At 40.1% G+C, this 13858-nt stretch overlaps 2 protein-coding genes across 4 annotated transcripts in view; one reads left to right on the top strand and one right to left on the bottom strand.

Annotated features, from left to right (window-relative positions):
* Positions 1-5879, top strand: part of fmn2a (formin 2a) — a 40702-nt gene extending 34823 nt beyond the window's left edge. For 2 of the 3 annotated variants that reach the window (XM_051422137.1, XM_051422128.1), the window contains exons 15-18: positions 1958-2009; positions 2985-3134; positions 4532-4613; positions 4798-5879. In XM_051422137.1, the coding sequence (XP_051278097.1) occupies positions 1958-2009; positions 2985-3134; positions 4532-4613; positions 4798-4824 (311 nt within the window). In that variant the 3' untranslated portion in view covers positions 4825-5879. Of the gene's footprint in view, positions 1-1957; positions 2010-2984; positions 3135-4531; positions 4614-4797 lie in introns of those variants that run through there. The other variant, XM_051422139.1, reaches the window with a different exon arrangement.
* Positions 5880-5966: 87 nt separating this feature from the next.
* Positions 5967-13854, bottom strand: grem2a (gremlin 2, DAN family BMP antagonist a). The gene is made up of 2 exons (XM_051422179.1): positions 12616-13854; positions 5967-7417 (listed from the first exon to the last, which is right to left on the bottom strand). The coding sequence occupies exon 2, from the start codon at positions 7414-7416 to the stop codon at positions 6838-6840; it is 579 nt and encodes a 192-aa protein (XP_051278139.1). The 5' UTR covers position 7417; positions 12616-13854; the 3' UTR covers positions 5967-6837.
* Between the last annotated feature and the right edge of the window lie 4 nt (positions 13855-13858).

The following is a 13858-nucleotide window of genomic DNA, read 5'->3' as shown; positions in this document are numbered from 1 at the left end:
TTCTGAGAGCAGAATGTAAGCATCGTAACATGGACATGTGACTCAGAAGGCTCCAGACGGGATTCTTGGGGTTCCTCCACTGCGGCAGTGAAAAAAAGAACAACAGCCAAATGTCTTATTTTTGTTATTTCTGTAATTTCTAAAAAGCCTGGGGTTAAACTGTTTCTGGCTCCACAGTTTAAACCGCTTTTGTTTATTTTCTGACCATGAAACTAACCACAGAATAACAGTGGGAGCGGACTTGTTGGAGCTCGGCTGTTTGGTCTAGCTCGATTTTCCCCGCTCGCTTCACAAATTCTCATGCATGCAGGCCTTTGATGGAGTCACTGTGACTAGCAAGAGAGCACTGGCCATGTGATAATCTGTTTCTGATGGACATGAAGATTAGTAAGACTGATGTCAAACTCTCCCTCCCTTTCCTGCCAGCTACAATTCTGCTGTTTAGTATGTCACATCATGTTGGCCGATATGGTTAAAATGAACATCAAACAAAAAATGTTTATGTATGCCACGTTATGATAAAATTAAATATTAAATAGACATGTTGATCCACATGATGCGATAACACAAGTGAAATCTTCATCTTCATCTTATTCCTTTTAAATGTTTTATTTTATTTTGTTGTAAAGACAGTGTTTATCAGTTTAGTCATCCTGCCCCACAATACCACAATGTCTTCATATGACCACAATGATATAAGTAGATACAAACACAATCATACTGAAGTCATATTGAATCATTCAAGGGACATGTTTATCCCTAGTGTCAGAGTTGATCTATTTGACTTGATATATCAGTGTTTCTGGAAATAGATTTTACGTCACTCATAGCAGGATCTGCCAGCTCAGTGTTATAGTAAATGGTAAGTAACGACTTTGCTCAAAGAACAAAACACAATCCTGATATTAAGATGCCATTAACTAGCCCTATTCATATTATTTATCAATTTGTCATAATTTATTGATGAGCTGTCAGCAGGGAGAGACACGATTGATGGCGATGGAGTGATTTAGCGCTGCAGAATAATAAAGCGCAGTGCTGGTCTCAATGGGTTTGTCTGAGATCTTAAGATGTGGTTCTGGCTTCAATTACATGTTAGCAACCAGATATTCCCGGGATAAGAACAGAACACATTTGTGCCAGGAAAGATTCTCTGTCCCATCTACTGTTGTGTCTGTATTGGGAAGCTATGAGGAGGCCATAGGTCACTTCTGATCATTTGACAGTTTAAGTCAGCAGCAGCTTACAGATAATTGACCTTGAGGGAACAGAGAAGCTGTCTGGAAGAGAATTTAATGTCTTAGTAGTAGCACAGTGAAGATATAGACCAGCAAAAACAAAATACAGCTGGATTGACTCTACTACTACTCTTTTATATTGAAAATTGGCTGAATAATCAGCTCATGGATCTGAAATTTGATAAGTAGTAACCTGCAGCATTTTCCTGTCTGAGGCTGTCACATTTCACTGCTTTTCTCGTAAATCATAATTTATAACACAGTCAAACTGATCCTGATGGCCCACCGAGATAAATGTTGTGGCCTGCTGGAAATATCTTCTAATGTGTACCATGGTGTCCAACTCTCAGTTTTCTTACCCTCTCGCTGTCTCTCTTTTACACTCTCACACCTCTCTCGCTCTCTCTCACACACACACACACACACACAAAGTCATCTGTCTCCATTGGAAGTAAAACTGCACAAAGAAGCACTTGTCCTGCGATCTGCAGTACTCATTTGTCAGTTGTGCAACAGCGGACGATCCAGCACTTAATAACCTGGTGGCACAGCACTGACCTTGAAGATGACTGTTGATTTAAGTAATGGTGACATGTGGAATCCTACTTTGTACATGTTGCATTGTAGGTGAAAGATGTATTTTCTAATGTTACAGGAAATCTTGTATCTAATCCTAATCCTAATCTAATCCTGTATTTACTTGTGCTTTCCTTTTATAGCCAAAACTGAACTGGAAACACAAGAGAAGCAATTGGCAGACACTCAGAAGATGTAAGAGCTTTCTTTATCTTTAAAGATTTTCCTTCTTCACCTGGGAAATAAATGCAGTCACTTCTCTTCAACTTCATGGGTTAACATTTGGTCTTTTCTCAAGCGTCAAAACAGTGATCACAGTTTGAAATTAAAGGCGTCAAAGGGTAACGCAATCCAATACAGTTTGAAGTGATATATTCTCACTGCTGCGAAGAAATATAATCTTGCTGTTTTGTCAATATTTAGGACTCCTGGTTCTTTCTGTTACATGGAAGGTGCACGCCATCATGCCAGGCCCTCAGTAGACGGGAGGCCCCCTGTGCGGTGTCTGTGTTGTTTATCTAAGTGGAGCGAGAGTAGACAGCCTTGGCTCCAGGCTTCTGTTACTGCTGGCTAGGAATGTGTTCCTATAGCACACTCCAAACAAAGAGACCCCAACCTGTCCACTGTATTGATCCACTGCAAATGGCCACAACATTCAACACTTTAACATGTGTCATCCCATGCCATATGCACACTTTCCTTTTGCTAGATCTGTCTTTGTCTCCTTGTCGGACATGTTTTTTTCCTTCCCCTTTTTTCTTACTTGTGCTTACATACACTGAACAGTATGTGCATGTATATGTGCACACACTTACATAGAGGCTTATACACACCAGGGAGAGGAGTGACAAAGCTGAACACTGTATAAGAGTTTAATTTAGTCCTGGAAGTTAATCCATCAGAAACTCAGAGTGAATATGCTGCTTTAGTGGCTGTAATTTTATTTTATGTTCATTGTTCTTCTCTGAACTGCACAGTCATCATTGGTTTGTGCTTTTTTATGTTACTCTACTATTAAATCTCTGAAAAAGCATATTATTCCAAGCTTAACTTTCATATTTTGCATATTTGCTTAACACTGCCAGGTTTCACAACAATCAGTGTAGGTTTCTGTAATCTCATGTTGTAATAGTTTGGTCTTGAAGTAATGTTTTTGTTCTGTGTCCTCAGCTTCTTGGAGTTGAGCGTGTCCTTCTCAGTTAAACCCAAGGCAGGCGAGAAAGAGGTCTCTCCCAACACTTTCTTCTCTGTTTGGCATGAGTTTTCCACTGATTTCAAAGACCACTGGAAGAAGCAAAATAAGCTGATGTTACTGGAACGGTGAGAATATGATGAGAAGACAGTTTCCTCTTTTAAAATGTGACATTATACTCGATACAGAATACCTTCTTCCGATATGACACTTGAACCTATTGTCCAAAAATCAGATCCTGCTGAGAGACCAGGGTCTCTTAAAGGAGCAGTGTTTAGGTTTTAGTGGCATCTAGCTGTACAGTTGCAGTTTGCAACTCCCTTGCTTTACCCTCCCCTTCCAAGCACGAGGGATATGCTACAGTGGCTGCTAAACGAATGAAAAACGCAAACAGCACTATCTGAAGCTAGTGTTTGGTTTGAGTATTCTGAGCTACTGTAGTACCATAATGGTTCAATATGGTAGACTCCATGTAAGGCGACCCACTTCGTCTATAGATATAAACCCATTCTGAGGTGACAAAAACACAACGATTCTTATTTTCAGGCCATTATACACTAATGAAACCTACCTATGCATATTATATTACATTTCTGCCAATAGATCATCCTAAATGTTCCACACTGGACCTTTAATTTATTTTTTCTGTTTTTTTCTTGGTAAGGGTACAGCACTCTCTGACCTTTTAAAATGTCATTACAGATACACCAATGTTCCTACATTTAGAATTTTCCCCAAGCGTAAGTTCCCAAACCATTAATAACTTGCAGTACATCTCGTGTTCACTGAAGATCCTATCAGATTCATTCAAATTCATGAAGGGAAAAGAGGTTAAATGACCCAAATCTGTGTCCTCACCCCAGTAATGAAAAGAACACATGCATCATCCAGTTAGCTTCCAGTGGTTTGATGAATATAAAGATACTGTTGCATATGTCAACAAAAAGCAAATTGGTCCATTATGCCAAATGAAGATTGAATTGTGATATGTATTTGTAAGAGAAGCAAAATGTCACAAGCTTTGCTTATTCAGTAGGAAAGAATAAAAACAAATTTGAAAGCATTAACTCTTTGCCCTTTGCCATCGGCAATCATCCCAATTCTTTCTCTGCTGGTTTTCCTTTTAGACTCCAGTAAATATAGATATAGATATGAATCCTCACCTGCACTGTATAGACATACAAACATGCAGCACTGGCACACACAATACCTATGTAATGTTGGTGTAAATTGTTCTACTCAATGCAAAAGTGCTGATTGTTTGTCTTTTTAAAGCGCAAATGAGTTGTGACACTACTGGCTCTCTCCATGCAGTAGTAAAGTAGAGTGAGTCAAGTAGAAGGACTGGTGCTCTGACAGACTGGGATCATTGTGTCCAAATATCACATGACCATAGTCTGGATGGTCCAAGCAGGAGCTTTTGTTCTACATCGTTCTTTTTTTTTTATAGTGAAATAGTGAATTTCAGCAGTGTGAATGAGTCTCTCCATAGGATGACTGATGGTTATTACTGGTCTATTTTCAGGGTCAAAATGGCTGAAGAGAGCTTCAAACAGGCCAGGGAGAAGGCTTCCTACAACGTGAAACCCAAACATGCAACTGGAATAGTACGTCTTTACACTTCTTGTCACAGTTACTGTATGGTCTCATGTGTCCTTTTATTTGTTACAACTCATTCCGTACACACACATGTCAGGGTGTTGAAGAAACAACACTCCTGGCTCATACAGTAACAAATCGAGTGCCACTGCTGCCAGCTGTAAATAACTCAGAGCATTTTTTATTCCACAGAAAGCAAAGCTGGGTCAGAAGATCTGAAGCTGAGAATGGAAAATTATCATCACAAAGCCTATTGCACAAGCACTGTTTGTACAATCTGACAATGACTCATCAGTCATTTTTACAACATTTATTTGATTCCAGTATTTGTTTTCAATTGATTTAGACCTGTTATATATGTGACTTGGTTCAAAGTGGATATTATGTGGACATTATATTTAAATGTGGAATGAAAAATTTACATTCCCAGCCACCCTTTGATAGCACTCACATAATTAAATGAAAGATTTCTACCAAAAGATGTCCTGGAGCTGAAATGATTAAATGTAGATGAGTCATTTGCCAGAAAATGCTCACTGGAGTCTGAAATTTGTAGCAACACTATATCTAAGCTTTTTCAGTATTTTATAAGACATATGTAGCCAATTTTTTAATTTATTTTTTTGTGCAATTCCCAAGCCTAGTTTACCAGGAAGGCATATGCACTTCCTCTTTATATCTTCCTTATTGGTGAAAAGCACAGAATTTTATAACATTTCTACATGGAAGGTATGGATCACCTGCCAGACAGAAAGTGCCTTATTGCACAGTCTAGAGGTTAGTGACTGTTGTAGATCAGTTTATTTCTGAGACATATCATCTGTAAGTAAATGTTATATGTAAAGAAGAAAAATCTGTTTTACATAGGCTGAAATATGACATTTGCTTTTCTTAATAGTGTCATCTATCTTATCTCAGAACCTAGTGGTAGTTATACATATGTTTTACATACAGTATGTCTCTATTGCAGTTTAATGTTTTTTCATCCAAAAAGGCCATACATACCTGAGTGGTATGATCTGATATAGGTCTACTATGGCTTTATTCAGCTGTATTGTCCATTTGCTTTATGTTTTAAGCAAAATCCTATGCAGTTAGTTTTGCCTTTCCTACTACGTGTGAGTGTGTAAACTCCCTTAGGGTAATGGAGCAATATGATCATGTGATGTGACGTTCATGTGCAATACCAACAATACGCTTTGATTGAATACCCCTGGTTGTGAGAAAATATATTTATTAAATAAAAGAAATGAAATACATTTTTAAAGTAAAAATTCTGCTGGTGCTGATTGGTTTCTGTTTGTCATTTGTTCAACTGTGATATTAAGTTGTACAGAAATACATGAACTCCAACACCACTGTTTTTATATGAAATAGATTTAATATACTTTTCACATACATACATACACACATACATACATAAAATATATATACTGTATATATTGCATTGCACCTCCATTACACATGCTGCAGTATGTTTTTCCTACTGGCTAGTATATTTGTAGCAAATGTACAGTATACAGCCATGCTTGTGTCCAAGCAGGTGGATGCCACTGGTCATTGCTGTGTTGCTTCATGTTCCTTAAAATCTTTTCCTTTACATCAACTTGTGTATGGTTTGGGACATCAACGATTAAGGAAAAGATACAAGATAACTGACAAAACACATTTAAAACACCATCAACATCTCCTACAGGTAAAATCATTGCTGGCAAACTGTGTAATTACTGTAGAACCACCTGCACAAAAACATGTCATATTACAGAAACCTTTTAAAGTGGTCACTCTATTTCTACAGTTTAGTTTCTTAAAGACACTCAATTATCAGCAGTGTTCATAATTTTAAGTTATAAAACTCAGAGGCACTTCCTTAACTCTTTTTTCACAAAGGTGTCTTGTGGCATATGGTGGATATGAATGTTTTGAAATAACAGGGATGAAAAACTTGTTTAATGTTGAATATTGGCTGCTTAATCATCAGTGTCTCTTGCACAACAACTTGAATCAGTCTCTTTCAGCAGCATCAGCTTGCCAACATGGCTGCTAGTCTCTCATTAAATCAACGTTGAGCCTTTGTTCCGTGTTTCTTGTCATTTCATTATGGGACAAGTCATTATTTGTACAACACGATGCAGAATAGTTCAGCTTGAAGCCAGTCCTTGTTTGGCAAAGTTTCTCAATATCTGCCTTTGACAATACTCATATGATGTCACTTAAAAGACCTTTTCTTCTTCACAGTTTCCCATGGCCGCCCACATCCACAGACATGCAGCGACACTGTTTGACCCTCTGCACCTTACGGTGTCTGAAAGGTGGCTGCAGGTCTGGGCAGTCCAGCTGCACTGTGAGCTGTGTTATGCGGTGTGGCCTGCAGAAGGAGCACGACTGGAACGGCTCCTGGGCCTTGTTGTGGCTCTTCCTTCCAGAGCCTGAGGCTTGGCCTCGACTCTGGCCCTGACCCGAGCTGGGGCCCATATGGCGGGGGATGTAGAAGGAGTTACACTGGCCATAGCAAAAACGGTTTACCACAGTGCGGCTGCGGCAGCCCTCCTCGCTGATTGTCTGACGAAGGGGTTGGGTCTTGCACCAGTCTCTGCGGAGGTAGCGGCGCTCTGTGACTACCAAGGCCTCCCGACTTGAGGATAGAACCTCTGGTTTCTGCTGCAATAGCCGGTGGTGACGTTCTGAAGAGAGGTTCCCTTTGGTCTTGTGTGGGGATGGGATGGATCCCTGGGGCCGGGGCTTTTTGGTCTCTGCTGTGATGCAGAGCACCCCAGCCAGTATGACTGGGATAGTTATTCTCCACAGCATTCTGCAAAAAGAGAGACACACATTATACATTCATTACATTTCTACGCAGAAAGATGGTTTCTGAAGAATAAAAAAATATACACTGAAGCTGGTGTTAACACTAATTCAGGCAGTTGCTAATGATACATGCCAGTCATGCAATTGCCAACGTGGTATTGGTATTGCCAATAGTGTTTGCAATTGTGTGAATGTGTATTCACGTTGAACCACCTTCGCAGTGTAACCTTCCAGGCATCACTGAGGAAATGAATCCATCACCAGGGCCCCCATTTGTCAGCATCTCTGTGTCATTACTTCTATTTGCTTTCCTCTCGGCTACGCAACTCTTCCAAAAATAAACAAAGCCCTGCCATCAAAGGATACACTTAAACACCCATAATGAGAAGGGGAAGTTGATTTTATTGGTCCCGTCGCCGGGTAAAATAATTAGGGCTTTGCTTACTTTAGTCATGAACTATGCCGCAGATATGTAAACAGGCATTAGAGAGGCCCATCTGCATGTTATTAGGGGAAGAGTTGGGGAACTCTACAGTACCCTTTGGGAGTCCTCTCCTCTACTCTTTGGTGATATACTATTGAGCAAACTGAACTGAGAATGACCCATAGTGTCTTTAATAACCATAGTGTCTTCCTTATCATGCTAACAACAGAACGATACTATGATCTAGAGAAATTATTTCTCTCCTATTCAGGATGGAGTATCCGCCTGTGTGCATGCTGTCAGTATTTGCGCCAGCACATTTTTGACCATCACTCAAGCATCTTTTCAGCAGATGTTGCTTTTGACAAGCGTTGCATGACATCAAGTCAGAAATTCTGACAGAGAACCAAACTGCCTCAAGGCCATTGGCCGCTCCTATTCACAGACTCTTCTTTGCTGTGCAAATTTGTATGTTCCCTTTCTTCCTTTCCTGGACCGGCAACTCACTCTGACATGGAACAAATTACTTTATCATAATCCACTCTGTTTTTTGCCTCCTTTTTTCTGCCCTTGACCCTGAGGTCATGGCAGCTCTGTCCGAGCTGCACGAGCACTCAAGTCTGTATATCACTATCTCGGCAGCACATTCAGTAAGCTAGACAACAGCTGTTTGTCCATCAAGTAGACTTTTTCTATATATCAAGAGATATGTTGCAGTTACATAGATGCAGAACTTTTTAACACTTTCTTGTGGAAATCTGATCTCTTGAATTTGTTTTTGTGCTTTCGTTTTCTTCATTAAGAGATCAAACCTGTGGAAGAAAAAAGTATTTTGTGTACATTTAGCCAAGAAATCAGATTTAACTGGTCTAAAATTATAATCAAGTCTGTTTAATATTTGGTATTTTTCATCTGTGGATGTCCAGAAGACAAATACATTTTGAAATCAATTTTCAATGAGCGCATCATAGGAATTTTTTATTTATATTTATTTTTTTTTCTGTCAAACATAACTCCTAAAATTTCCTTAACAGGACAGGAACTTCTCAGATCTGTTCTTCTTCTGGAGGCACACATTTCTGCATACACACACACACACAAGCCAGCACACGCCTACACACACCCATCATAAGGTTAGAATAACTAAACCAAAGACTCCCGCTGGGCGCTTCCACCACCTACTGCATCAGGGAGTCGTGACCCCACTCTATCTTCCAGTGATCTACCTTCCATGTACAACACCATCTCATTTGTCTTTAGCTGCTCTGTCTCATTCCTGCTGACTGTGTATTTAAATGTATGAACCCCTGGTAAGAAGAACGGGCTCTGTTTCTGTGTGCAGTCCCTTGTTCTCTGTCTCCATGTTCTCCCGCTATTTGTCGCTCAAAGAGGCACCCTGTGACTCCGGTGAGCTACAGTCTGCAAAGCCCCGGGGACTTTTGAGGGATGACCTGACCGACTGTGTACATAGGGCATGACGGATGGCCTATACAGTCAGCAGCCTCACTCCCTCTCTACTCCAAAACTCTGCCTAAGTAGAATAGTGCCGGGCCTGCCAAGCTATCCTCATCAATCTCTGCTGCAGGACAAATTGCGGTTTTGGGGCAGGGATCAGGGGCTTTGGGGGGAACGCTGAGGTGGATGGGTGGGCAGTTAGTGGCTTGGGTTAAGAGATGGAAGGAGAGGGGCTGAAGAGATGGTGGAGTTTGGGACACATGACCTACTGGGAAACAAAACCAACACCACTCATGTGCAGTGTTTCCCCTTTTCCCACAACTGTATATCTCTACAAAAGCTGTCTCTTTACTTCTTTTTCTCCCAATCTGTCTCTCTCTGTCACCCTGTCTGTCTCTCCTTGACGCACAGTACTAATCATCACACAGTCCCGGAGACGGAAGGAGACTGTGGTTTTGTGTGTTAATGCTGAGACAGAACTGAACTGGACTTCTCTGTCTGCTGAACACTAATATTGTCCACAAACACAGCTTTATGTTTTACAAGAACCGCAAATACTTGGGGGATATGCTTCACTGAACTGTGGCAGACCTTAGTTCCAAAATTCAGACCTCTAATGAAATTACAAATACCAGAAACAAATACCAGAGAGACTGCTGAGCTAGACACAAGCCTTTTTAAAAACAACTATTATCATCAGTGGGAACTTGTTATGTTTTGTTTTTCAGAATGGCATTATAATGCCAGGGTAATGTTTTCTGTCTGGATAACAATGGGTCTTTTTTTCAAATTTCAAAGTGAAATGAAAAACATAATTAGCCATGAACATCCAGTCTGGCTCCTAGGTATCTTAATATTTCAGATACTCACAGACTTTCAAATTTGTACTCACAGTTGCACTTCTACTAAACCATGTGAAACATCTTCCCAGCATGTCTTCAAAGGCAGGTTAAAACAAACAAACCTGATGCCTCAATTATTGGTGCGTCAGAAAGTCTCACACACAGACTGGTAAGTGCAGTTAATTACAGTAGAACTGCATTTAATTCACCGTGCAGCTCAAACCTCAATCACACAAGGGTAGCTGCATACACACACACACTTGCACACACACATACGTGACCACACATACACACAAACAGACTCAAACACACATACACAGGATATAAAGAGAGAGGGAAAGAGAGGTAAATGAAATGTTTTCACTTGGAGCCAATTACACAAAGAGGAACCATGTCATTATCTGCATTTGTGGATTCTATTTTCCCAAACTACGCTGGGCTGTTGGCTCATTAACAGTTGTCGGGGGGGGTCCTTTTGGGGGCTTTTCTGTGTGTAAATGTGTCTAATGCCAACATTGCCAGGAGGCTGCTTTAGGCAGTTTGGGCAGCCATTTGTCACCACAATCCATCTTGATAATGACTAGCAGCCCATATATAATGTTTTCCAAGCTAAGTACTGGCAAGAATGTAAGTCAACTCCTTCGCCTTTGCTACATTAAGTGCTTTAGTGGAGGATGAGGGGCAATTAGAGATGCTGTGATAGTACAGCATTTCTCTTTTTAGATCACGATGGCACTACTTAGCTGCAGTAATTAACATCACCTTCCATTTGCACTTGCACAGTGGAATTTGTTTGTTTAATGTCTTAACATACAGTTTTCCCCTTAAGTAGCTTTAAAGCTGCTTATTTCATACTCTCTGAATGTGTAATATTTATATTCTGTATCAGCTTGTTCCAGATCTTTATTGAAGCCCAAGCCCAGGACTTTGTGTTTTATAAGGCTTTACCATTCCACTAAATCGCATAATTTTAGGTATATTTGGTTTTTTTGGAAACTAAAGCTTGCCACCAAAATTTTAAATAAAGTTCTGTGGGTTTGAACAATGTTTGGCTGCACAGCATGAGCTTGCAATGACTGGCGCACAGGCAGGCCACTGCGTGTTCAGGGGGTTTAAAAGTAGTTCTTTTCAGCCATATTTTGCTAACAAGCAAGGCAAAGGTTCTCTTGTTTTCAGAAAATGCTTCATTTTAACAGAACAATTTGCCACAATTGGCCAAGACATAGCATTACTCCACCATTTTAATCTGCTTTCCTCAGTGTTTACTTAATACCTGTTCATGTGTAAACTTCACATGTTAAGAATGCTGTTAAGGCTTCTTTCAAACACCAGTTATACTATCTTTAGAGGCTTACAATGAAGTGTTTTCTGTTGCTAAAGAAACTGTAATGTGTCTGTGTACTAAATCCTCTTTGACATCAGAGCGGACTGTACAAGGTGGTGCAGTCACCAGAGCTGTAAGAAGGATCAGAAGGCAAACTCCCTACCATTCACTGCACGCATACTGTAGGAACACACACACACACACAGACACACACACACACACACACACACACACACATATGTTCACACACCGACTTGGATACACGTCAGTATACACATGACTACACACAAACACATTTACGATATGAAAGTGAACACACACACAAGGATATACATACGTATATGAACAGAGAGAAAAATAATGATTTTGTGCGCACAGAATACAGATTCACTGTGTACATTAATACCAGTATCTCTTTCTGTCTTTTTTATATTCAGTGGAAAAAGTAAACTGACTCTTAATCTCACTGTCATCACTCACTAATTCTCTCACTCACAACACTAATTCCCTTGAACCTTCAGCCACTAATTATAGTAATTTAGTCAACACTTTTATCCAGAACACCTTACAGTAGCTTGAAGGTGTATATTTTTACTATGGGTGGCCCCAGTGGGAATCAAACCCTCACTGCTGGCAGAAATGCTAAATAGCTGTACAACTACTGGTGGTTGAATTACATGGTTCTGCTCTTAGTCATTCAAAGACTCACTGAGTCACTCCATCTCACTATCTCAGCCTCTTACTGCCCACTTCTTCAAAGCACTCACGTGGGATATGTCGAGCCAGCCCTCTTATCTACACTTTTCTCAGCAAATCAAATTGGTACATGCTACTTCCACATATATAATCACTGCTTTCTCACATGTGTTGCAAAGAATGTCTATATTCAAAGCATTTATCATTGTATTCTGAAATCCTGAAAAATGAAAATGTAGCCAATGCAGTTGAGTAAGTTATATGTCCACGTGTAAACATTCTTAAATGAAATTGCATTGATTTTCAGTTAGTGCATATTATTTGTTATCGTAGTTAGCATCTTATAAAACATCCTTAGAAAGTTCTTGAAATTGTTAAAATGATAAAAGGTCTCCTTGTCTCTTAAATAAAGTGTTAAATAGGTGTTATCGCAGTAAAGTAAAAGGTTTATGTTTATGTACCTCTCACCACAGTGTGCAGCCGGACAGTAACGTGTCGAGGATGCAGTCAAGGGAAGTTGTCCACCTTCAGTGGTCCTTGCGTCCGCTTCCAGGTTTTGGTTTCCATGGCAACATAATCTGTAGTATCCTCAGGCTTGTCCTTGCTCCTCTTTTTTCCCCACCACTAAAGAGTCAAGGTCTTGGATACGGTCAGTTTTCCATCTTCCTGGACAAGCTGTATCTCTTTCTTAGTTCCTCTCTATGTCTAACTTTCTCTTTTTAGTCTTTTTTTGTTTTTAGGTTTAAGAGAGAAGCTCCAGGTTTCAGTCACAGTAAGCCCATATCTTAGTGCTGCAGAGACTGTCTGTAGCCTGTCTTTGAGAGTGTTTGACTCACTGTAAAGCCTGCCTTAGTTTGAATCCCCACCACCCCCTTCCCTCCTCAAGACTGGGAGGGTTTATCCTATTGGCTCTGGTCATTGTGTGAATCAAACCAAGCTTCACTTCTTTCATTTTTAAGTCTCCCTGTGTCTGTCTCTCTCTTCCTGATGATATTTTTCTTTGATACCTTTTTTGTAATGCCCACTCATCCATGATATATCAAACCAATGGAAATGACAGTGTTTCCTTTGTCTTCTTTTTTCCATTGTAGTTTTCTCTCTCTCTTCCCCTGTGTTTGATATTTGCATTTTCATTTTAAGGAAGTGGATGACATTTTGCCACCATGGACAATAAAGGACAAAAATTGTGAAGGAACAATGATCTCCTATAAAACCCCTAAATTACCCTCTCTCATTGGCACTGTGACCACATCACATTACAACCCATAATCCCCCATCCATAAATCATTGTACGTATTGTACGCAGACACACGGACGCTTTGAAAACAATTCACATTCCTTGATGCAACTGAGACAATAATGTTTGTCTGTTTTGTGGCTCTTGCTAAGCTGACCACTGGGTACAGAGACTGAAAACAGTGACTGTCACTTCTGCCATCAAACATCTGAAACATCAACAGACCCTTCAAAACCTCAGACGGGTATAGTCTGAACAATAACCCCTTCAGCAGACCAGAAGATGATGACACTTTTGCATGACAAAACATCATTTGTCTGCAGAGTATTGTGGTGCATTTTGCTGATTTGTGCTGAGGAGGAGCTGTTTGTTAAAACGAGGCAGATCCCTGCAGTGGGAAATAATTTAACACCATCTAGTGGTAGAAATCAAAAGTGCATTGTTCAAGCACTGTTCCTGGATTCTTT

This window comes from Dicentrarchus labrax, unplaced genomic scaffold (genome assembly GCF_905237075.1).
Source record: "Dicentrarchus labrax unplaced genomic scaffold, dlabrax2021, whole genome shotgun sequence".
Lineage (NCBI taxonomy): Eukaryota > Metazoa > Chordata > Actinopteri > Moronidae > Dicentrarchus > Dicentrarchus labrax.
This window is presented reverse-complemented; position numbering and strand designations above follow the sequence as displayed.

Excerpts from the sequence above, each read along its gene's own strand:
- grem2a (XM_051422179.1), bottom strand. The coding sequence starts at position 7,416 with ATGCTGTGGAGAATAACTATCCCAGTCATACTGGCTGGGGTGCTCTGC.